Here is a 22890-nt window from a genome sequence, read left to right as displayed (position 1 = left end):
CGGCCGGTTAATTCCCGGCCGGTCCAGGCCGGGAATGAACCATTTTGGGGGCTGGGCGGCCAACAAAGTAAATCGTCACTGTCGGAAACCTCATATCTCCAAGTTTCAAATGTATACATTTTCTCGCAAAGCAAAGCCCTGTTTCATCATACAAGGCCGTTGCACAAAAGTAGTGAAAACAGCAGATCTACAAGCACACAATTGTAGATCGGCTGTTTTCACTAGTTTAAATCATTTTTAAAATCATAAATACAAAACAAACGGTTTTGGACATACAAGGTTTCCACCCGACAACGACGAAATATAACAAAAAAAAAAAAACGAGGGCCTCTCCAACTCTTTTTCCCGGATTGAATCAGGGGCCCAGCACGTCCCTGTGCAGAACTACTGCAACTGACCCTCCTCCACCCACTAGCTCCACCTTCCAAAGGTTGGAACTGGACCTCCACCCATATACATCTAGACCAGGGGTGGGCAACTTTGATGATGGAAAGGGCCACTATATTTTCACATTCACTCCAGAGGGCCACAATGCATATACAGTCATATACAGGCAAAAATAGCAGATCTACAAGCTCAAAACGTGTTGCAGTGCGACGTGTTTTGAGCTTGTAGATCTGCTATTTAGATCTGCTATTTTTTGCAATTTTTTAATTGGAATCCTGAATAATCTTTAGCTATTTTTTAATTAGAATCCTGAAAAAATATTATTTTCAAATGTTAAACAGTATGTTAACTTTATGAACTTAGATACAAATATATTGGTCATAAATGTGATTATATGATTGCAGCATAATCAGCCAAATGGCGTAGATTTCCACACGCATACTGTATATTGCAACATTTTGCAATATACTAGTTACAAATGTTTGCTGTAAAAATACACATGAATGTCTCTTTGTCTATCTGTGCTGGTTAATTACAGTAAAATAACTACAAATGCAAAATGTTACAAAATGGTCACTTTAACAAGGTATTATAATTATATTCTCCACACTTGTATTCTCCCCATCTTGACAAAATGGTATATTCCCAGGTTCCGCAGGTCAGCTACACAGGTGCAATGCATTATTGTTAATTGTGGCACGTTTACTAACCAAGTTTAGCACTTGAACAACCGTTCCAGGCTGCCATATCCAGCCCAAGAAACCGTAGAAACGGGGGGAAAAATAGAATGTACTTCTTAAAATATATGTATCATGCCTGTTGCTAAGGTATGACAACATGCAAGACACCAGTCATGTTGCCATACCTTAGCTTTCTCTGAACTGACGCCACTGAGTTTCAGGTATTTATAATAACGCCTCCATCTCTCTATCTGCTCACAGCTTTGCTTCTTCTTCAACCGAGAGGAGCAACAGCTTCAGCGCTTGGACCCCCACGCCCCTCTTCATCTTCATCTTCATCTTCATCACCCCCCCCCCCCCCTTCAGCCAACCCCAGGCCAGATGCAGTCTCACTGACTCTGCTGTCTTTGTACACAAAGTGCTGGAAAAAAAAGACCAAGGAATGAATGAGTGAACAGATTATTTTCCTAGAAAATAAATAAAGTTCCATGAATTGAGTGTTATCGGGTGTGTGAGTTTGTTTTTTCATCTCTTTGAACTGATGTGTCGAGAATCAAAAAGGTTCTACTGGGCGTACTGGCAATAAATAAATACAATAATAAATAATAAAAATCATATAACATACATCTATCTATGTACATATCTGTCAAAAGGATGAAACATAAAATAAAAAATAAAAGATTTGTCACTATAGGTTACCTGTTGGTGGGACAAAAGCCCCTTTTCCACTGACATGGCCCAACACCACACCACTCCACACCGCCCACTTGTCCCAGGTTTTCCACTTGTCCCATGGACCTGGGTAGAGTGGAGTGAGAGTGGTACTCAACGTGGTACTAAAAAGTATCCAATCCAGAGTAGTGCTGAGCTAGGCCAAACAGGGCCAAACACTTCATAATGACTGATCACTCACTGACTTTTCATTTAGACCACCAGGATATAGTTGTAATGCATGATAATAGATTATATTGTGTTATAACTACTATTATAATCTATTATAGTGTATTACACATTTTCATAGTAATACATTAATAGTTTATAGTGTATTATAATCACAGTTATAATCCATTATAGTGTATTATAATTAGGATAGTTGTAATACAAATTTATATTGTAGTATAATCACAGTTAAAAGGGTCAATTTGTTTCTTACCGATAGGAGTACTTTTGTGTAATGGAGTGGTAAGTGGTGTGGTGTGGTGTAGTGTGGTGTTAAAGCTGCAGTCGAAAAGGGGGTCTAATGAAGTCAACCTCAGACAAATGAAAACCAGAAAAAAGAACAAAACTATGGCACCGCCTCTTTAACATGAAGCTCATCTAGCTCAGGGGTCTTCAACATTTTCAGGCCAGGGACGGGGCACCCTGGGGTGCCGCGACGGCAGTCCAGAGGACCTGAGGACCTGAGGACCCCCAAAGGGTGCCGGATGCCCTGTTGTTGACCCTTGATCTAGCTGTATTACTCATTATAGTAACACATTGTGTTACATTTTACACCATGCATTTAAAAAGTATTTATGTCATATTGTTTATGTCCCAAAAACGTTTTTCAAAAGGTTTGAGGCTAAATTACCACTCCTGAATAGAGAGCCTCTCATTTTTGAATGGCTCTCAGAGCATTTCAGCTGCAGTACCACCTTTGGCCTGAACTAGATTTTTTTTTTTATGATTACGTCACAATCGGCAGATGACGTCACAATCGGCAGCAAATCTGGATAGCCTGTTTTGAGAACCCGTGGGATGCTTTTAACCTTCGCCTTCTCAAAACCAGAGAGAGACACAACGGTCAGAAATGGGACTTTGTGAGGATAGAAGGTGCTAGTGGGACCCCCAAAAAAAAAAAAAAAAAAATAGGAAAAGTGAAATTTCATGGTGTATCACCTTTTAACTCATTGAATGTAAACTAAAACACAATGGTAGCAGGCAATAGTTTTGTTGCATAGGACAACAGTGAAAGTATTCACATACTCCTATGTCTTATTATACTCTTTTTTTCATTGTATTGACTATACTTGTACTGTTCTCCATTTCTGTATAATAAAATACTTAATCAATCAACAGTTAGGCCTAATTATATAAACAAACTATTTGATCATCAAAATACCAAAACTAGCAGATCTATATCTAGATTCCCAATACATGGATCGACTCTTTTGGGGTGATGTGTGCATCATTCTACAAAAGATTAGAACACAGGGTTTGAGTGGTTAGTCAGACTAATCAATGTAGTTGATAAGAGAAAAATAAATATTATTTGATTAATCCAAAACTTTGATTAATCCAAAACGTAATCGATAGGACAACAACTAATAAGAAAGAAATCACAATCACAGTGCGATTACTGTAGGCTACTTCCTTAGTGAGCTTGTAGATCGTCTATTTTTTTTACCAATACTGACGTAGAGATTCAAAATAAGAATACGCGGTTATTACAAATTATAATAATAATAAATGCAGTTATAAGAGGAAACGCTGCCTCCTATGTACAGTCAAGGTAAAAAAGTACCCCACGCCCCCATCGGCGTTGCCATGTCTGCTCGTTTTAAGTGAATTTGGGCTTAGTTCATAATGTAAAGTCCCTTGTAAATATTGAATGATCCTTTTGACATTTTTATGTCAAGAATCTTCATCTAAAAACAACATTAGACAATAAAAAAATCCGAGTGCTCTGTAATAAAAGGCGCTTATATAGTCGCTTGTTTTCACAGACCTGGTTGCTTGTTTCTTTCACAACACCTGGCAACGCTGGCCCCCGTCCATGTTGCCATGTCTTGTATATTATAAGCGACTTGGGGCTTTGTTCTTCTGCAAAGTCACTTTTTAGGCTTGTTTCCAAAGTGTTTATTAAGGCCGGATTTACACTGCAGCCAAATCCAGCCTGAATCAGATCTGTGTCACATCCAGATTGGAATCTGACTGGTTTAAATGGTCACATGGTCACATATGTAACCAATCAGATTCCAATCTTGATGTGACACGTACAGATCTGATTCAGGCTGGATTTGGCTGCAGTGTAAATCTTGTTTCTAGAATGCAGAAACGACTGTTTCTAAATGTGTGTGGTTGTTGCCATGGGCAACGCACTATTGTATTCGATCAGAGAATGATTTCTCTGATCGAGAAATGCTACAATACTTCTGTAAAAATGAGGGTTCGCCATTATTTCAAGGAATAGGTCTAAATTGTGCAGGATGAACACATTCTGGGCCCTGGGTACAAGGATTTACTGTGTTATTTTTTTGCTTTAACTATTGAAAAATAGCAGAAAAAAGCTCGCAGCGGGGCACCGAGTGCCGCGCTGCGAGCTTGTAGATCTGAACGTGAATCGTGAAAATGTCTTTGAAGGTTTTTTGAAAAAAAAAGAAGAAGAAAAAAAAAAGTTTCTATGTCAGTGGTGCTCAAACTTCTTCATGTGAAGGACCCCCTAAAATGATATGTATATTTGGCCCCGCCCCGGACCCCCATCTCAAAATATTTAGTTCCAGGGACCCCTCAGAAGCAAAACATTGAGTTAAAAATGTTCGCTTAAAAAAAAAATACATAGGCCTATATTCAAAGATTTGCACACATTTTCACGACTTTAAAAAAAATAGCAGATCTACAATCTTGTATATCTGCTATTTCTCAATATCTAAAGTATAAAAATCCACCTTAGACCCTAGTAACTCCTATTATTATTATTATGGGTTGGCATATGGGGGGTTATAGTTGCTTATTTCTCTCGCGACGACAACGCACCTGGCAACCCCTCTGTCCTATGTTATGATAGCAGCAGCAGCAGCAGCATTCAGAGCGTCGATACAATGTAAGCCAAAATGAATCAGTTTTTATCGTCATTGCATCCACATCACACAGACCGATCCACTCTGCTGAGGCTGCGGACCCCCTCTCGCATGCATCTGAACGATCTGATCACCATCTGACTGTGTTAAAAACCCCCTCCAGAACACAGCCAGCCAGGGACCCCCTAGCAGACAGATGCTATATGGTTGCATGGGAGCATTCTCTCTCTCTCTCTCTCTCTGTGTGTGTGTGAGTGCTGCTTCTATAGCCTTACATTTCTGCTGCAGAACATCTCCTAAAGAAAAACGACTTCTCAGCAATCGAACCTTGTTATTTTTGTGCCTTGTAGTTTCCCTGATCATCACCAAGGCTACAGTCTTGTTTTTTGTAGTATGTTGTAGCTTATCATAGCTAAAAGTGTTGGCTAATGGTAGCAGCTATAAAGAAGTAGATCCCAAAGCAAGCATCCTCAGATAGCAGGCCTTTATGATTAAACAAACCCCCCCAAACCGAAGCTATTAATCTACTGTGGTTTTGTGTGGGGGTCTTATGTTATGTATTCAGCCCCGGTGGGGTCTGTAAAGTAACTATAAGTACATTTACTTAAGTACTGTACTTAGGTGCACCTCTGGTAGCTAGCTGCCCCCTGTGTGGTGTGTTGTGGTGTGTTTTGGGGGGTCCCAGCCCACTCACCCCTGTGTTGTGTGGTGTGGTGTGGTGTGTTTTGGGGGGTCCCAGCCCACTCACCCCTGTGTTGTGTGGTGTGGTGTGTTTTGGGGGGTCTCAGCTCACTCACCCCTGTGGTGTGTTGTGGTGTGGTGTGTTTTTTGGGGGTCCCAGCCCACTCACCCCTGGCTGGATCCAAGGAACACAGCAACTGAAAAGTGAGTTAAGAGTTTAAATGTATTCCAACACCTTCATGATCTGTGTTTACTTTTACTTTGGACACGTGGTGTTGAGAGCTGTGTGTGAGAGATGCTTATTTTATCAGTGGTGTAAACTAAAACAGTGGTTCTCAACCTGTGTGTTTTTTTGGGGGTCCCCAGATGATTACCTTAAAGGGGAAGACCACCCATTTTGAATATTGAACTATGTCATTAATATACCTGAGAGGAGTTGTGTGGATTTTTTTATTTTATTTTTTAGTTCCCCTTCTGTGTTGCCTAGAACTGGAGGATTGATTTTGGGGTTTGTATTGTAAAGTAGCCGCAAATTGCAACACTAGATTTTATTTTAATCGAATGAATCTAGGGTTGCAATACCTCCCATAGGCAGCCAATGCATCAAAACATTTTTTTTGCTATCTGATTGTAATAAATTCACCTATATTGTGGCTCTATGGAAAGCTTGGAGTATCCTCTTTCTATCTGCAAAGAGTTTCTTTCATAATAAAAACTCCACCGTAGTCATGTTATGAGCTACTTTCTGTCAAGAAATCTGAGCAGACATGGTTTATTTTCTGAGTGTTGAACTTCGGAAGCGCTCGTCCATAATAATTACATAATTACAACACCAGAGGCAGTGCCACAGATCACGTTCAACCCAGAGTCAACTCAAAGAAAGGGTCGAACTCGTTCTTCTGCTATACCACAAAAATGTGGAATGCCTTACCGAAGGCCATAAAGGAGTGTGGATCACTAGCATCCTTTAAAATTGCCCTGAAAAACCACTTACAGGCAGCAGCCGTTCGCAACTGGTAAAAAACCTAGCCCAACCCTACCCTCCCTGCCCCTTCCTTGTATATACTTGTATATTCCTTGTACATACTTACTGTCTGTTTAGATTTACTGTATATTCCTTGTATATACTTACTGTTTGTTTAGATTTACTGTTTTCTTTTCTTTTTTTCCCCCTTTTTCTTTACATATCTACTGCATAGTACTGTGTTCTATTTGTCTGTCATTCAATGTTATATGAGATACTTAAATGGTTTCCTGTTGAAATAAGCTTAGTCTTTTCATGGATCTCCTTTTAGTAGACCTTGTACCAGTGAACTGTACCGTCATGAATCTGTACATTTTCCTATGCAAACTTCTAATAAAGCCTTCAATCAATCAATCAATCGTCTTCGATTACGCAGCGTCCCGCTGCCTCCTGCATTATGTGACATTTAGAACCAGCTGGTCACAGGACCGCTGAGTGACTTCCCACAAGCGCTTCCAATCTCCAGCACTTAGAAAAAATAATCACCTGAAGAAAAGATTATCACCTGAAGCCATTCTCTTGATAGAAAGTAGCTCCTAACATGTCTAAGGTGGATTTTTATGAAACAAACACTTTGCAGATAGAAAGAGGATACTCCAAGCTTTCCATACAGCCCTGATATTGGTGAGTTTGACACTGTTTAATACAATCAGATAGCAAAAAACTGCTTTGATGCATTGGCTGCCTATGGGAGGTATTGCAACCCTAGATTCATCCGATTAAAATAAAATCTAGTGTTGCAATTTGCAGCTAGGTGTAAACTAAAGCAGTGGTCCTCAGCCTGTGTTTTTGGGGGGGTCCCCAGATGATTACCTTAATAATTTTGTAGTCAGACCTCCAAGCAGATGTATTGTCAATATGTGGCCCTTGCTATTTCAACAGATTCGAGACAAAAATAACAACTAAAGTATAATTCTACCACTTTCCTGTCAACAAGAAAGAGAAGACACATTAGTAAATAGTAAAAATAGTAAAAAGATTCATGGTCGCTGGGGCCTTTTGGCCCCAAAGGTTCTCCTCTGCCTACAAAATGATGTCAGACTTAACAGCCCCATTATGTTGGTGTGCCCATGGATTCTTGGCACATGAAAAGTGTGCCCAATCTGCCCATGCAGAAAAAAGGTTGAGAAACACTGCCTTAATGTGCAACATTGTTTTCTCTCTCATCAGTAAACAAACCAACATGTGTATAAGAGGGTATTTGCACATTTCTAAAGTTACAATTTAAGGACTTTTTAATACTTCTAAAATTACAAATTAAACATTGGCACAATGCTCGAATTGTCAAATATTAGAGGCAGAAATTGTTTTCTGAAGGGGTTGTGAAACTTGTGGCTCTGACTTTATGCCCATACATGGAGATCCCTGTCTGCAGAACCGGCCACACAGATATGGGCTGTCTTGGCCATACAGTATATGGATTCTGTTAGTGTGGTGGTATGTGGCCGATGTGGCCTCCATATATGGGCATTCCCATATGAAGTCCTCCTGTTAGATATGGGCATAATATTGATGACATCAGGGATCTCCATGTATGGGCATAAAAGGGATTCTTGTTAGTATGCCATCACAGTGAAGTCAGAGTGTGATGTCAGAGCGGCAAACTCATAGGACTTTCACATAACGAATAACTGAGTAAGCATGTTTGGGCTCTCACAGCATATCTCCATATACAGTGCATGGATCTCCATATATGGTACCAGGGGTCTCCATATATAGGGCTGTCACAATTATTACATAATCGTCTAATCGTGATTATTTGACATAATCGTGATTATTTTTCACAATCGTCATAATCGTTACCATGTTGAAAAAACGTTCATATATTTAAAAAAAGAGTCAAAAATAGTGGAAATAGCCGATCTACAAGCTCACAACGCGTCGACGCGTTGTGAGCTTGTAGATCCGCTATTTCCACTATCAAAGTTATTTTTTAAGTTGTAAGTTGTCAAATATGTCAGTAATTTCTTTGTATATTTAGGTTATGTGCCATATCTACCATGTACAACTTCAAAGCCTACAAGCCAAACAGAAATGTAATTATCAACGACAAAAACACAATTAAATCGTTAATCGCCAATTATTTGAGTGACAATTAATCGTCATGTAAAATGTCATATCGTGACAGCCCTATCCATATATGGGTAACTGGTCTGATATCCTTGCTAGCTTTCGCCGTGGACTGAATGAAGACTCACCTTTTCAGACTCCACCTAAACCCATAGCACTACTGGAAAAATCAATGACCATACAGGAAGCTAGTTAGAATTTGTTTTTAGGCTTTTTAGAATCCTTTTTTCTTTACTGATTATATTGTTTTTCTAGATTGATATTCATATGCATTTGTTATATTGTTGTTGATGTACTGACATGTTATCTTGTTTATTATAGTGATGTATTACCTGCTTATTGTAAGTCGCTTTGGATTAAAAGCGTCTGCTAAATACCTAAACTGTAAACTGATATACATCACTGGCCATATGGCCAAGACATGGCACAACCGGTCGCTTGTCGCCCTGAGGTGTCTTACACTAGTATAGTATTGTATGTCAGGGGTTGACACTAAGGTCTCAGAGGCACTTGCCCGTAGGGCAAGTACAGGTCATGTTCTACTTACCAAAAGGTCATTCCAACTTACCCGAAAAGTAAATCGTCCATTATAAAATGATAGGTAAGATTTTAATTACCACTGAATGTAATACTTATTTCTTTACTTTCTGGGGCTGTGCGATAAAAATATCCTACTGTACCTCAATACTTACAAATCCAAATACCTACATGGCTATGATAGAATATTTCTATGGTTTCACACTTGTTATTTTAAAATTTTAAGTGTGGCAACAGTAAAAACAGCAATCAGTGCTCTTATTTTACATTCCACTGCAGGCACAGACCAGAAGACAGAGCGCTCTGGCCACGTTCAGGTGTTTAGACAGATATCTGGTGTTGTGTTCATAGACGTTCAGGTGTTTAGACAGATATCTGGTGTTGTGTTTATAGACGTTCAGGTGTTCAGACAGATATCTGGTGTTGTGTTCATAGACGTTCAGGTGTTTAGACAGATATCTGGTGTTGTGTTTATAGACGTTCAGGTGTTTAGACAGATATCTGGTGTTGTGTTCATAGACGTTCAGGTGTTCAGACAGATATCTGGTGTTGTGTTCATAGACGTTCAGGTGTTTAGACAGATATCTGGTGTTGTGTTTATAGACGTTCAGGTGTTTAGACAGATATCTGGTGTTGTGTTCATAGACGTTCAGGTGTTTAGACAGATATCTGGTGTTGTGTTTATAGACGTTCAGGTGTTTAGACAGATATCTGGTGTTGTGTTCATAGACGTTCAGGTGTTTAGACAGATATCTGGTGTTGTGTTTATAGACGTTCAGGTGTTTAGACAGATATCTGGTGTTGTGTTCATAGACGTTCAGGTGTTTAGACAGATATCTGGTGTTGTGTTCATAGACGTTCAGGTGTTTAGACAGATATCTGGTGTTGTGTTCATAGACGTTCAGGTGTTTAGACAGATATCTGGTGTTGTGTTCATAGACGTTCAGGTGTTTAGACAGATATCTGGTGTTGTGTTCATAGACGTTCAGGTGTTTAGACAGATATCTGGTGTTGTGTTCATAGACGTTCAGGTGTTTAGACAGATATCTGGTGTTGTGTTCATAGACGTTCAGGTGTTTAGACAGATATCTGGTGTTGTGTTCATAGACGTTCAGGTGTTTAGACAGATATCTGGTGTTGTGTTCATAGACGTTCAGGTGTTTAGACAGATATCTGGTGTTGTGTTCATAGACGTTCAGGTGTTTAGACAGATATCTGGTGTTGTGTTTATAGACGTTCAGGTGTTTAGACAGATATCTGGTGTTGTGTTTATAGACGTTCAGGTGTTTAGACAGATATCTGGTGTTGTGTTCATAGACGTTCAGGTGTTTAGACAGATATCTGGTGTTGTGTTTATAGACGTTCAGGTGTTTAGACAGATATCTGGTGTTGTGTTCATAGACGTTCAGGTGTTTAGACAGATATCTGGTGTTGTGTTCATAGACGTTCAGGTGTTTAGACAGATATCTGGTGTTGTGTTTATAGACGTTCAGGTGTTTAGACAGATATCTGGTGTTGTGTTCATAGACGTTCAGGTGTTTAGACAGATATCTGGTGTTGTGTTCATAGACGTTCAGGTGTTTAGACAGATATCTGGTGTTGTGTTCATAGACGTTCAGGTGTTTAGACAGATATATGGTGTTGTGTTTATAGACGGTTGCGTCCCCTCTCAATTGAGCACTTGCCCGGTCGGGCAACCTGGAAGCAAACTTCACCTGCCAGAAAGTTTCATTTACCTGCCGGGGGCATGCCGTGGGCAAGCCTTAGTGTCAATGCCTGCATGTGTTTAATTGTCTAGATGGCTTTCAGAATGTCACCATGTTTACTGGTGTTTCTCTCTGTTCCAGTCTGGGCGTCATGGCGGACAGGAAGGGCAAAGCCGTCAGCGCCGTCAAAACCTTGACCAAGAGAGAACAGGAGGAGCTCAAGAAGAAGGTAAGATGATTGCTTTATGAACACACTTATAATTATTATTCCATGTCTGCTTTGTAAACACACTTATAATTTGTCCAACATTAAAGGTGTATTCAGTGCTACTGAAAGTGGACGGGGGTCATCTTGTCCCTTACTGGCCTTACAGCGTGGAAATGTTTAGTTTTTTATAGATTTTTTACACCATTATAATGTTCTCGTTTTGATCATTAGACCCAGTCACTGAATATCGGTAGGCCTACGTCTCCAGCTTCAGGATATGTATGATACTGATTTACTACCAGACCGTGGCATTTTCTGAGTTCAGTAGTTTACAATCTAGGCATTTAGCCGACGTTCTTAATTCAGAGCGACTGTGGTTCTCAAAACTTTTATTTTGACCATCATAACATAACTACGGCCATACTCTACCCTGATTGGTCGGGGACTGGCTGGCCACCTCTGAAAACCGAATCTAGCTATGCTCGTAATACGGGCCATGGTGGAAGTCCTTAAATGGTCAGCACACGTTCTAGTGAGGAGAATGAATGGAAAATGTACCAATTATATTTTTATTTGAATGAAATACAATCACTGAATATACGCTCATATAACTGCTTTTTTGAGTGGTGGTCTCACCGCCACTCCTGTTTCACGATGTTACTGGCCGTACGTGTATGTATGTCTGTCGCCTGTCATACCTCTCCTGACCACACACACAGACCACAAACACACACACACGTTAAAGGAGGGGCGCTATTGAGCAGGCAGACTCAACACTCTCTCTCTCTCACACACACACACACACACACACGTAGCAAGGAGGGCACGCGCGCGCACGCGCGTGCACACACAGACACACACACACACACACACACACACACACACACACTGCACTGCAGCCTCGTCTGTCCGTCCGTCCCTCCGTTCGACATCACCCAAGTAAATCCTGGCTTATACTTCATCACGGCGTGTTCCGTGACAAAATGTGTCTGATCTACAAGCTCACAACGCCTCGCATCCGCTACGCGTTGAGCTTGTAGATCTGCTATTTTCCAGGCGCAGAAACTTGCAGCGCAGCGCACGTTATTCTTTGTATGATTTAATAATCTAACATAGCCTACTATTTAAACACTTTCACGAGCCACAGTGTGGCTTAATATTCACATTAAGGGTAACAAGCAGGCACGCTGAATGCACTGCACATTAGAACAAGTTTGCTTGTGAGTGTAAATCAGTGGCTTCCTCAAAGAAAAAGAAAGGAGGGGAAAAAGCGTTGGAAACATAAGGTTCGGGCCTCGGCGCGGGTCGGACGCATTTTAATGATTAATGCTCGGACGTCGATTCGGGTTGGACAAAAAACTGTCGGACACGGCCCACACGGAAAATGGGCCCGATCCCAGCTCTAATCTACAAGCTCACAATGCGTCCACCCGTCCATCATTAGCTGAGTTTCTTAAAGCAGGTCAAAATAATAATAAACAAATAATAGTTGGAAATAGTTGGATTTAAGATCACAATGCGTCCGTCCGTCCGTCCGTCTGTCTCCCGCCACTGTTGAGCATGAGCAACCTTGCAATCCATGTATTTGACTCTTTTTATTTGACTATTTTCATTTGACCACCACTCAGTTCACAACAAGGTGTGATTTTTTATCTTATTTTCTCTCCAAATCTTTGAATACTCAAATCTTATCTTTCTCTGTGTCGCTTGAACAGCATATTTTACAGCACATGTACAAGTCAAAAACAGGGATGGAGCCCTAAACAAGGGTAGCTCGATAACCCGATAACAGATTTATTGAGTACCCTGTATCAATACGATTTTGGCTTATCAAGCTTGTTATGGAGCATAGCGGCCCATGATGTCATGTTTAAACAATCAAGACAAGAGGCCATCAAGACATTATTACAGTACTATTAATAATATAAAGCCATTTAACCTTTATTGCACACTAATGAATGATTGTTGTAATGATATTTAATGATATTTGTTACTTTTGTCAATTGTCATCTTCATAGATGGTGGTCAGCCACAAACTCACAGTCACAACAACTGACCAATAATAAAAGATACCAGTTCTGTTCAGAATTTGTCGTCTCACATCTTTCCACAAAATATTAGAAAACGCTCAATAGTGGGCTGGATAAGCAGCATCGATAAGGTGATCATTATCAATAAAAATTAACAAGCCCCATCCCTAGTCAAAAACACATGAATCTTTACTTACTTTATTTACTTTATTTGTTTATTTAGACAGGACAGTACCACCAGTTCATGGACACAGAGATGATGACACATTGCATAATACAACATACAAAGATCCCAGTGTAAACCAGCCGGAGTTAGCTTAAAGCTAAATTTCATCCGTTGTCCTCAGAACATAAAACAAGAAACAAAAAGACTAACAAAAACAAGATCAGAACAGTACAGGGTGAACAACAACACAACAAAAACAAGGTGCTTGGCGCAACCGCGTGCCTGGTGCCAGAAGTAAGCTAAAAACCACACAGGAGAGACTAACCTGGCAGAGTAATTCGTACGGCATATAATATTTTCTTATAGGTGGTTACATGTTTGTGAGCGTTTTAGCCATTGCTTCAAAGTCTGCCCAAATCTGGCAGTTTGAGGGCCACTGATCACAGAGACACAAGTATTCCAGAAAACCGTTTAATGTGAACATTCCATGGCCTCTTCCAGGAGCAGGAGAAAGCGGCGGAGGTGTTCGAAGAGTTCCTGGCGTCGTTCGAGAGCAGCAACAAGAGCGCCGTGAAGACGTTTGTACGAGGAGGGATCGTCAATGCAACTAAAGGTACGGAGGTTGTGTGTGTGTGTGTGTGTGTGTGTGTATGTGTGTGTGTGTGTGTGTGTGTGTGTGTGTGTGTGTGTGTGTGTGTGTGTGTGTGTGTGTGTGTGTGTGTGTGTGTGTGTGTGTGTGTGTGTGTGTGTGTGTGTGTGTGTGTGTGTGTGTGTGTGCGTGTGTGTGCGTGCGTGCGTGCGTGTGTTACGAAGGGGATTGCCTCTTTAGGCCAGTGGTTAACTTCTCAACCTTTTCAGGCCGCTACCCCCGACAATAATCATATTTTAACTGGGGACCCCCCCACCCTAAGAGTTGAGGAATGAAGCTTTACATTTTGTATGACACCGTTCTATTGTGAAAATAGCAGATCTACATGCTCACAACGCCTTGTTGTAGATCGGCTAATTTCACAATTTCTGCCTCTAATATTTGACAATTTGGCCAATGTTTAATTTGTCATTTTAGAGGTGTTAACCCATTATGGACATTGTTGTGCTTTTACCCCTCAGTCACGTTGAAAATGTTCCGATTTTTACAAAGGGGCGGGACAGGTTTTTTAGGCCTAAATGGCTCCAAAAGTCCTTAAATTGTCACTTTAGAAATGTGCAGGTACCACTAATCATCTGGAGAACCTCCCAAAATAATTTGAGGACCCCCCTGGGGGTCCCAACCCACATGTTGAGAACCACTGCTTCAGGAAGCAGGTTGGAGTCTATCCAATCCAATGGGAGAGTGAACGTGAACCCAGCTTCTGATTGGGTGAATGTAACGAACAATCTATGCAAATTGCCTTGTATGAAGGCAGATCTGCAGCATTGACTCTAAAATAATTCTCCACTTCCTAATATTTATATTTCCAACTGACATCCAAGGAATGGCAGAGATTAACGTATATTTAACTCATTTCGTGCTGATCCCGCGATGTCTCGCGAAATATACTGTATACAGTAAAGCTTGTATGGGCTTACCTTCGGTCCGGCTATCACTGTGGCACTGGTGAAGTCCGCCATTCGTTTCCATCGCATGTCCACGCGCACGCAAAGTGATCCCGAGCCATCCAGAACAATGGATATTGAAATATCGAGCCCATTTTCTCCAAAAAAGACTTTAGACTATAACTGTAGTGTTTGTGGTTCCAGAGGAGGAAGCAGCGGAGGTCAGTAAGAACAAACTCTACCGTCCGGCCACCAAGCTGAACACCACCGCCTCCCAGCAGCAGGGGGCGCCACCGCAATCCGCCGCAGACGCCAAGAGACCTGTGAGTTTCACCTGGGTTTTTTAACACCCATTCAGAACGGGTAAACATTAGTGTGTATCATTATTTTATGCTTTAACTATTGAAAAATAGCAGATCTACAAGCTCAGATACACAGAGCGGCACCGAGTGCCGCGCTGTGAGCTTGTAGATCTGCTATTTTTGAAAAATCATGAAAATTTGAATTGTGACCCGATTCTATAAGTGTCTTTTGAATCCTTCTAAGGTTTTTTTGAAAAACCTATGTTTCTATGTCAGCAATCTGGCCAGCCATCGTCACTTAACTGGAGCTCCGTTAGTCTGTTCTTGAGAGACTACTATGTCAGTGGTTCTCAAACGTTTTCATGTGAAGGACCCCCAAAATGATATGTATTTGGCCACGGACCCCCATCTCAAAATATTTAGTTCCAGGGACCCCCCCAGAAGCAAAATTTGAGTTACAAACATTCGCTTTGAAAATACATATATTAAAAGATTTGCACACATTTTCATGACTTTTTCAAAAATAGCAGATCTACAAGCTCGCAGCGCGGCACTCGGTGCCGCGCTGTGAGCTTGTATATCTGCTATTTTTCACTGGTTAAAGCATTCAATAATTCTAGGCCTGAATGGGTTAATCTACGTTTATTTATTTAATGGAACCTTTCATTTTTAACCTGATCACCTTGGTTATTTTTATGTGACATATGAATAGCAGAGCTGCAAGCTCCAAACGCGTCACTTTGTGCCGCAGTTGGAGCTTACAGATCTGCTAATTTTGATGCTTTTGTTTGACGCTCTAGTAGAGCGTTGATTTATGAAAAAAACACCAAAAAGAAAAAAAATATATTATTCATTATCAAGTTAAAATAGTTTAAAAAAAGCATAAAAAATTGCAGATCTACAATCTCAAAACATGTTGCTTCACGCCACGTCTTGAGCTTGTAGATCTGCTACTTCTGTATGATCAAACGTGATTAAAACATGAAGCTAACATGTTCCATACGCTTGCAGATCAGATAATTAAAACATGAAGCTAACGTGTTCCATACGCTTGCAGATCAGATAATTAAAACATGAAGCTAACGTGTTCCATACGCTTGCAGATCTTCAAAAAGAAGACGGAGGAGAAGAAGAAGAGCAACCTGGAGCTGTTCAAAGAAGAGCTGAAACAGTAGGTGTTTGATTTAAAGGGACAGTACACTCATTGTATAGAGTTTAAAGGGACAGTACACCTATTTTATAGAGTTTAAAGGAACAGTACACATATTTATATAGAGTTTAAAGCAGGGGTCGGCAACCCAAAATGTTGAAAGAGCCATATTGGACCAAAGAAACTAAAACAAATCTGTCTGGAGCCGCAAACATTTTTAAAAGCCTTATATATCGTCGTTGTCGGGTGGAAACCTTGTATGTCCAAAACAAAATGAACTAAACTTTACTTTTTTTCTTTACTAAAAAAAGAAACATTCAAATTTGAAACTTGGAGATACAAGGTTTCTGCCCAACAGTGACAATATATTAAAAGTCTATATTAGCTATATTAGCCTACTGTCAAAATGACTAAGTAGGCTACAAATACATAATGAGAATTAGATTTATTCTACACATTTTTACAGCATTGGAAAGCGTTAAGAATGTTTGTGTCATGTTTGTCCTCCTACAGAAACCATATTAAAACTAAAAATATATATATATTTTTCCCCCTATCTTTTTCCCTTAATACATTTTTGAAAAAGCTACAGGGAGTCACTAGGGTGGCGCTAAAGAGCCGCATGCGGCTCTAGAGCAGCGGGTTGCTGACCCCCGGTTTAAAGGAACAGTACACCTATTTTATAGAGTTTAAAGGGACAGTACACCTATTGTATAGAGTTTAAAGGGACAGTACACCTATTGTATAGAGTTTAAAGGGACAGTACACCTATTGTATAGAGTTTAAAGGAGTCCTGGCAGAAAACATTCTCTGCCGGTACTGATAACAAAAGCTCACTGATTGATGATGGATTATTATCATTAAATAGAGCATCGCAGTGCGGTTTGCACCATTCATTTACACCATAGGGGATCTCATTATCAGCCATGAAGTCGTAACAATTCAATGAACACTTAATTACCACTAGGATGCAGGTTGTAAAATGGTTCTATATGCTCCTGTAGAACCGCCAAGTATGTATGCAATCACTGTAGTTTTCGTGAAAAACATTTTTTAATAGCGATCCCACAGAGAATTACCCATAATGCAAAAAATGACACCCGGTGACATCGACATTATTGATGATTACTGATTAGTGATTACGGTTACTGCAGAAATTGCTAATGCCCCCTGTCAGCCCGGCAGATTAATGCACTTCGGGTGAACACTGTGACGAAAAAGATTTATTTTGCACTATTTTAAAGATGAAGATAAGAGCGGCCGCAGAGGTGACAATCCCTACGTGTCAGGCCATATCCTGGCCTGGATAACTAAACTGAGTGTGTGCAAAACTATGGCACCACCCCTTTAATGAACTTCCTGTTTGTTTAATGAACTTCTAGTCTCGCGTAGCCAGACAACTATTCCACAATCTCCGAATGCTATATAGAGTCTGGAACGGCAGCTCCTGAACTGTGAGTTTCGGAAGTAGTCAGTGCTGCACGGAACTGTAGTCTCATTGGAAACATAACAGAAGCACACTCGCACAGACAGAGTCATTCGAGCGGCATATTCTTGTAATGGATGTATAGTTTAAGAAAACATTTGAAAACATCATGGAAGTAACACCAACAACACCAGAGAAAGACGAAATTGATTGCGTCACATCCGCTTTATCTCACAATCATCGTTTCTATTTCCGTGCCCCAGACTGTATGCCGGGAGCATTTGCAAATCACGGAGGCAACAGTCTGGCCACGCGAGACTAATGAACTTCCTGTGACTGATAATGAACTTCCTGTGACTGATGATGTCACTTCCTGTGCCTCCCTGACAGGATCCAGGAGCAGCGGGAGGAGCGACACAAGAGGAAGGGAGACCCTGGGGGCGGGGCCGGAGCCGGGGGGTTTGCAGATCTAGAGCCCCTGTCCAGACGATCAGGTTGGTTATTAGGGGGTTTGGAGATCTAGTGCCCCTGTCCAGACGATCAGATTGGTTATTAGGGGGTCTGGAGATCTAGAGTCCCTGTCCAGACGATCAGGTTGGTTATCAGGGGGTTTGCAGATCTAGAGCCCCTGTCCAGACGATCAGGTTGGTTATCAGGGGGTTTGCAGATCTAGAGCCCCTGTCCAGACGATCAGGTTGGTTATCAGGGGGTTTGCAGATCTAGAGCCCCTGTCCAGACGATCAGGTTGGTTATCAGTGATGATGTCAGGGGGTTTGGAGATCTGTCCAGACAATCGGTTTGGTTATTAATGACGACATCAGGGGTTTTGTAGATCGGTCCAGACCATCAGGTTGGTTATTTATGTTGTCAAGCTCACAACGCGTCACATTGTGAGCTTGTAGATCTGCTATTTTTTGGCAAATGTTCCGCCCCAGGATGTTGGGGATATTTTGGCAATAATATAGTAAAAAAAAAAAAGAGAGAGAGAGAGAGAGAAAGAGTTCAAGGCTTTAAACTATGAAACAACAACAAAAAAGATAAAAAAAAGACAACATATGATGAAGATTTTACAGTTGAAACACCAGTAAGACTCCCTAAATAATCCTGAAGGTGGAGCTAAATGGGACAGATCCATGTTGATGACATGACTCTAGACATACTCTGTACCGATTTGCGTGATTTTAGAGCAAACTTTGTAGGAGCTGTGTCCAAAAATGTGTTTTGCAAGAATCGGCCTCATGGTGGCGCTAGAAGAGGGCCATGTGAGAAATGAGGGGTGGAAGTAGTGGTTTGGCAGCCAGGAAGTCTGTGTGCAAAGTTTGGCATGTAGTTAGGTCAAATTAGCCAAAAGTTAAACCAATCTGGGAACTAAATCAAAATCAAAATCTTTTTTCACAAATGTGTTCATAAAGGTGTCAACTATCACCTATGAACTTTCTCAATCACAACTCCCTTTGGAAACTTTGTGGGAGCCAATCAAAGTTGGGGGTATCGGGATACCTGGGCCTGGGATTAAAGGGAATAAAATCAAAAAATGGCCAATATGAGCGTATGAGGTGTGTAATTAGGGTATGTTTGGGCTGCTGAATCCATTCCAGCCATTAGTTATCAGTTAAAATGACTCCTTGGCCATAAAATAGGCCTAATTGGCTAAGGCTTAGCCAATCATGTAATTCGAGTTCACCTGTGTCCTGTTAGTCCCTATGTTTTAAACCCTTTTAAGTGTTCCTTGTCAGATTGTATCATGTGTCCTGTGTCATGTATCCTGTGTGTCATGATGTGCGCTTACCCACCTGATCTTGAATAGTTTTCATGAATTCAAACCCTACTCCAACCATTTTTTTTATTGCCAATATTATATGTCTCGTGGCCTATTTTATGGCCAAGGAGTAATTATTACTGATAACTAATGGTTGGAATGGATTCAGCAGCCCCAAAATACCCTAATTACACACCTCATACGCTCATATTGGCCATTTTTATTTGTTTTCCCCCTTTAATCCCAGGCCCAGGTATCCCGATACCCCCAACTTTGATTGGCTCCCACAAAGTCCCCCAAGGGAGTTGTGATTGAGAAAGTTCAGAGGTGATAGTTGACACCTTTATGAACACATTTGTGAAAAAAGATTTTGATTTTGATTTAGTTCCCAGATTGGTTTAACTTTTGGCTAATTTGACCTAACTAATGGATCGGGGCAACGGTGGCGGAGATATGAGAAGGGCAAAGTGTGACGTGTGACAGACATACTGACAGACAGACTGACTGATTGACTGACAGCCGGTGGAGGTTTTGATAGTAACTGCGACCTGACGGTCACAATAAAAAAAACATAGGCATGACATTTGATATGCCTCTGAAACAGCATTCAAAGGAGATGAATATGTTATTTAAAACTGCTAGTAAGGGTTTAGCAAGCAGGAAGCTGGTATACATTATGACTGTGTCTTTTTTTCCCCTACTTCCATCCAGTGTTGTTTGACGACCCGTTCGACCCGGTGGTGCCCAACACTACCAACCTCTACATCGGTGGCATCAGCCCCAAGGTAGGACTGGTCAAATACATGTCATTTTGGGGGTCCTTCACATGAAAAGGTTTGAGAACCACTGACATAGTTGTCTCTCAAGAACAGACTAACTGAGCTCCAGTTGAAAAGGACCTTTTCTTTGACGATGGCTGGCCAGATTGCTGACATAGAAACATAGGTTTTTCAAAAAATCTTAGGCGCCGTTCACACTGCGTTTTGGCAACGTGAATAACGCAAAAGGAAAAGTCAGATAGGCCTTCCGTTCAGACGACAACGGCATTTTCGGAGGTTAAAAACTGAACGATCTGGATCCGCAGATTTGGGTGGTAAAGCTGACTCCTCTCTCCCCTCGCGTCACCGAGTGAACGGCATAAACGCAAGAAGCAACGACGCACGTTAGGCTTTTTCTCTCCTACAAATAGATACAGAATACCCTCCTCGGCATTGTGTTTCGGTGGCCGAGTAGTTAACGCATGGTGTTTTTGATCCACGGGTCCCGGGTTCGCGTCCCGCTTGTGTCTCTTCTTTTCACCACCACGAACAACTTTTCTTTTCTTTTTTTGCGGCCATAAAGTTATTATTATCCATGACGGAGGCGATGAGCCGACTCAGCGCCGTTACGGAGTTATGTGAATAATGTAATAATAATAATTAGACCTATAACTTTATTATCACCGAAAAAAAAAAAAAACGTCTGCGGTGGGCAAGCGGGGATGCAAACCCGGGGCTCATGGACCGAAAACACAATGACTTAACTGCTCAGCCACCAAACCACATTGTTGAGGAGGGTATTCAATATCTATTTGTAGGAGAGAAAAAGCTTAACATGCGTTGTTGCTTCTTGCGTTTCTGCCGTTCACTCGGTGACATATGAACGCTTGATAAAAAGGCAAAACGCAACGGCAATATCCTGGGACCTTGCCGTTTTCTCTACAGAGCGTTGCCGTATGTACGGGGCCTTAGAAGGATTCAAAAGACACTTATAGAATCGGGCCAAAATTCAAATTGTCACGATTTAAAAAAAATAGCAGATCTACAAGCTCGCAGCGCGGACTCTGTGCCACGCTGTGAGCTTCTAGATCTGCTATTTTTCAACAGATAAAGCATAAAATAATGATACACAATAATGGGTACCCGTTCTGAATATTTCCGATTCTACAAATGTCTTCTAAATCCTTCTTCTAAATCAGTGGTTCTCAACCTTTTTTTGAGGACCCCCAAAATTCCATGTATTCGGCTGCAGACCCCCATCTCAAAATATGTTGTTCCAGGGACCCCCCAGAAGCAAATATTTGAGTTGCAAACGTTCGCTTTTAAAAAGATACCGGTATATTCAAAGACTTCCAAAAATAAAAATCTCGATTAAAAAAAATTAGGGCTCGGACTCGATAAAAAAAAAAAAAAATCTAATTAATCAGAGGCTTTGTAATTAATTAATTGAAATTAATCGCATGTTTAATCGCATATAAATATTTGACCTGAGAAGCATTTTTTTTTCAAGTAAAACACATTTTGTTGTACGAGTGAATCAACAAGTGAGTTTTTTAAATCAAAAATTCGCATTCACTGGGCCAAGCAAAGCGCTCTGATCGGCTACTTCTCCCGTTGCGTTTGTTGTCTCTTCTTGGTTGGTGCATCGCTATGATCGGTATGCCTGAAACTGAAGGTTCTGTGGGGAAAAAACTAAGTGCGATTAAAATGTGTTAATTTTTTTAATCACGTTACTTTTCTGTCATTAATTAATCGCAATTAATCAGTTAAAGTCCCAGCCCTTAAAATATATATATATATATATATGTAGCAGATCTGTGAGCTTGTATATCTGCTATTGTTCAATAATCAAAGCGTTAAATAATTCTAGGCCTAAATGGGTTAAATCTGTGATGTTGTTGTTTGTGTTCCAGATGAACGAGGAGCTGCTGTGCAAGGAGTTTGTGAAGTACGGTCCTCTGGCCAGTGTGAAGATCATGTGGCCTCGCTCTGAGGAGGAGAGAGCACGCAACTCCAACCGGGGGTTCGTGGCCTTCATGACCCGCAAGGATGCAGAGAGGGCCATGGCTACGCTAAACGGTACGATAACACATGCACACACACAGGCACGCACGCGCACTAGAGCTGGGATGCCCGACCGTAAACCTGCGGGGCCCGTCTGAACCCGAGGGTTGGGGCTCGGGCCGGACACATTTTCATAATTAATGGTCGGACGACGATTCGGGTTGGACATATCATGCACTCTCTCTGATGTGGCACTGTGTGTGTGTGTGCTGCTCGCGCTGATGCTGCAGGCATGGAGACATAATAACTCTAAGCATGGAGAAAGTCCCAAACACTGAGGTAAACGTGTTGTTGTGCAGAAGGGAGCTCGCTGCTTGTTGGCGCCGTGTTCCCCACTACTTTACGTCCCTTGAATTGGACGTTTATTTTGCGACGGTTGTGAGCAGTGCACTGTGCAAGCCTCGTCCGTCCGTCCGTCCGTCCGTCCTTCCTTCCAACACACACATTAAGTAATACCAGGCTTATACTTTGTCGTTACGGCGTGTTCCGTGCCAAAAGTGGCTGATGATGAACTTCCGCGACGCGCTGTGAGCTTGCAGATCAGCTATTTTCCAGACACATAAACTTGTAGGATGAGTGTGCAGCGAGTCACTGCTGTCAGACATATATTTATATTATTTAATAATC

The 22890-nt window shown here is 41.2% G+C and overlaps 1 protein-coding gene across 4 annotated transcripts in view; it reads left to right on the top strand.

Moving 5' to 3' along the window:
- Positions 1-4838: 4838 nt before the first annotated feature.
- The window catches only part of LOC308305102 (U2 snRNP-associated SURP motif-containing protein), a 269713-nt gene continuing 251661 nt past the window's right edge, over positions 4839-22890 (top strand). For all 4 annotated transcript variants that reach the window (XR_013963086.1, XM_080749768.1, XM_080749769.1 and 1 more), the window contains exons 1-8: positions 4839-5731; positions 11006-11093; positions 13770-13881; positions 15009-15127; positions 16210-16277; positions 18073-18176; positions 20153-20226; positions 22113-22278. Coding sequence is in view for 3 of the 4 variants with exons in the window: in XM_080749768.1 (XP_080605894.1) it covers positions 11016-11093; positions 13770-13881; positions 15009-15127; positions 16210-16277; positions 18073-18176; positions 20153-20226; positions 22113-22278 (721 nt within the window). In the remaining variant the exon portion in view is untranslated. The remainder of the gene's footprint in view (positions 5732-11005; positions 11094-13769; positions 13882-15008; positions 15128-16209; positions 16278-18072; positions 18177-20152; positions 20227-22112; positions 22279-22890) is intronic.

Source organism: Nannobrachium achirus, assembly GCF_963921795.1.
Source record: "Nannobrachium achirus genome assembly, chromosome: 19".
Lineage (NCBI taxonomy): Eukaryota > Metazoa > Chordata > Actinopteri > Myctophiformes > Myctophidae > Nannobrachium > Nannobrachium achirus.
The sequence above is the reverse complement of the archived record's forward strand: the minus strand, read 5'-3'. Positions and strand labels throughout refer to the sequence as shown.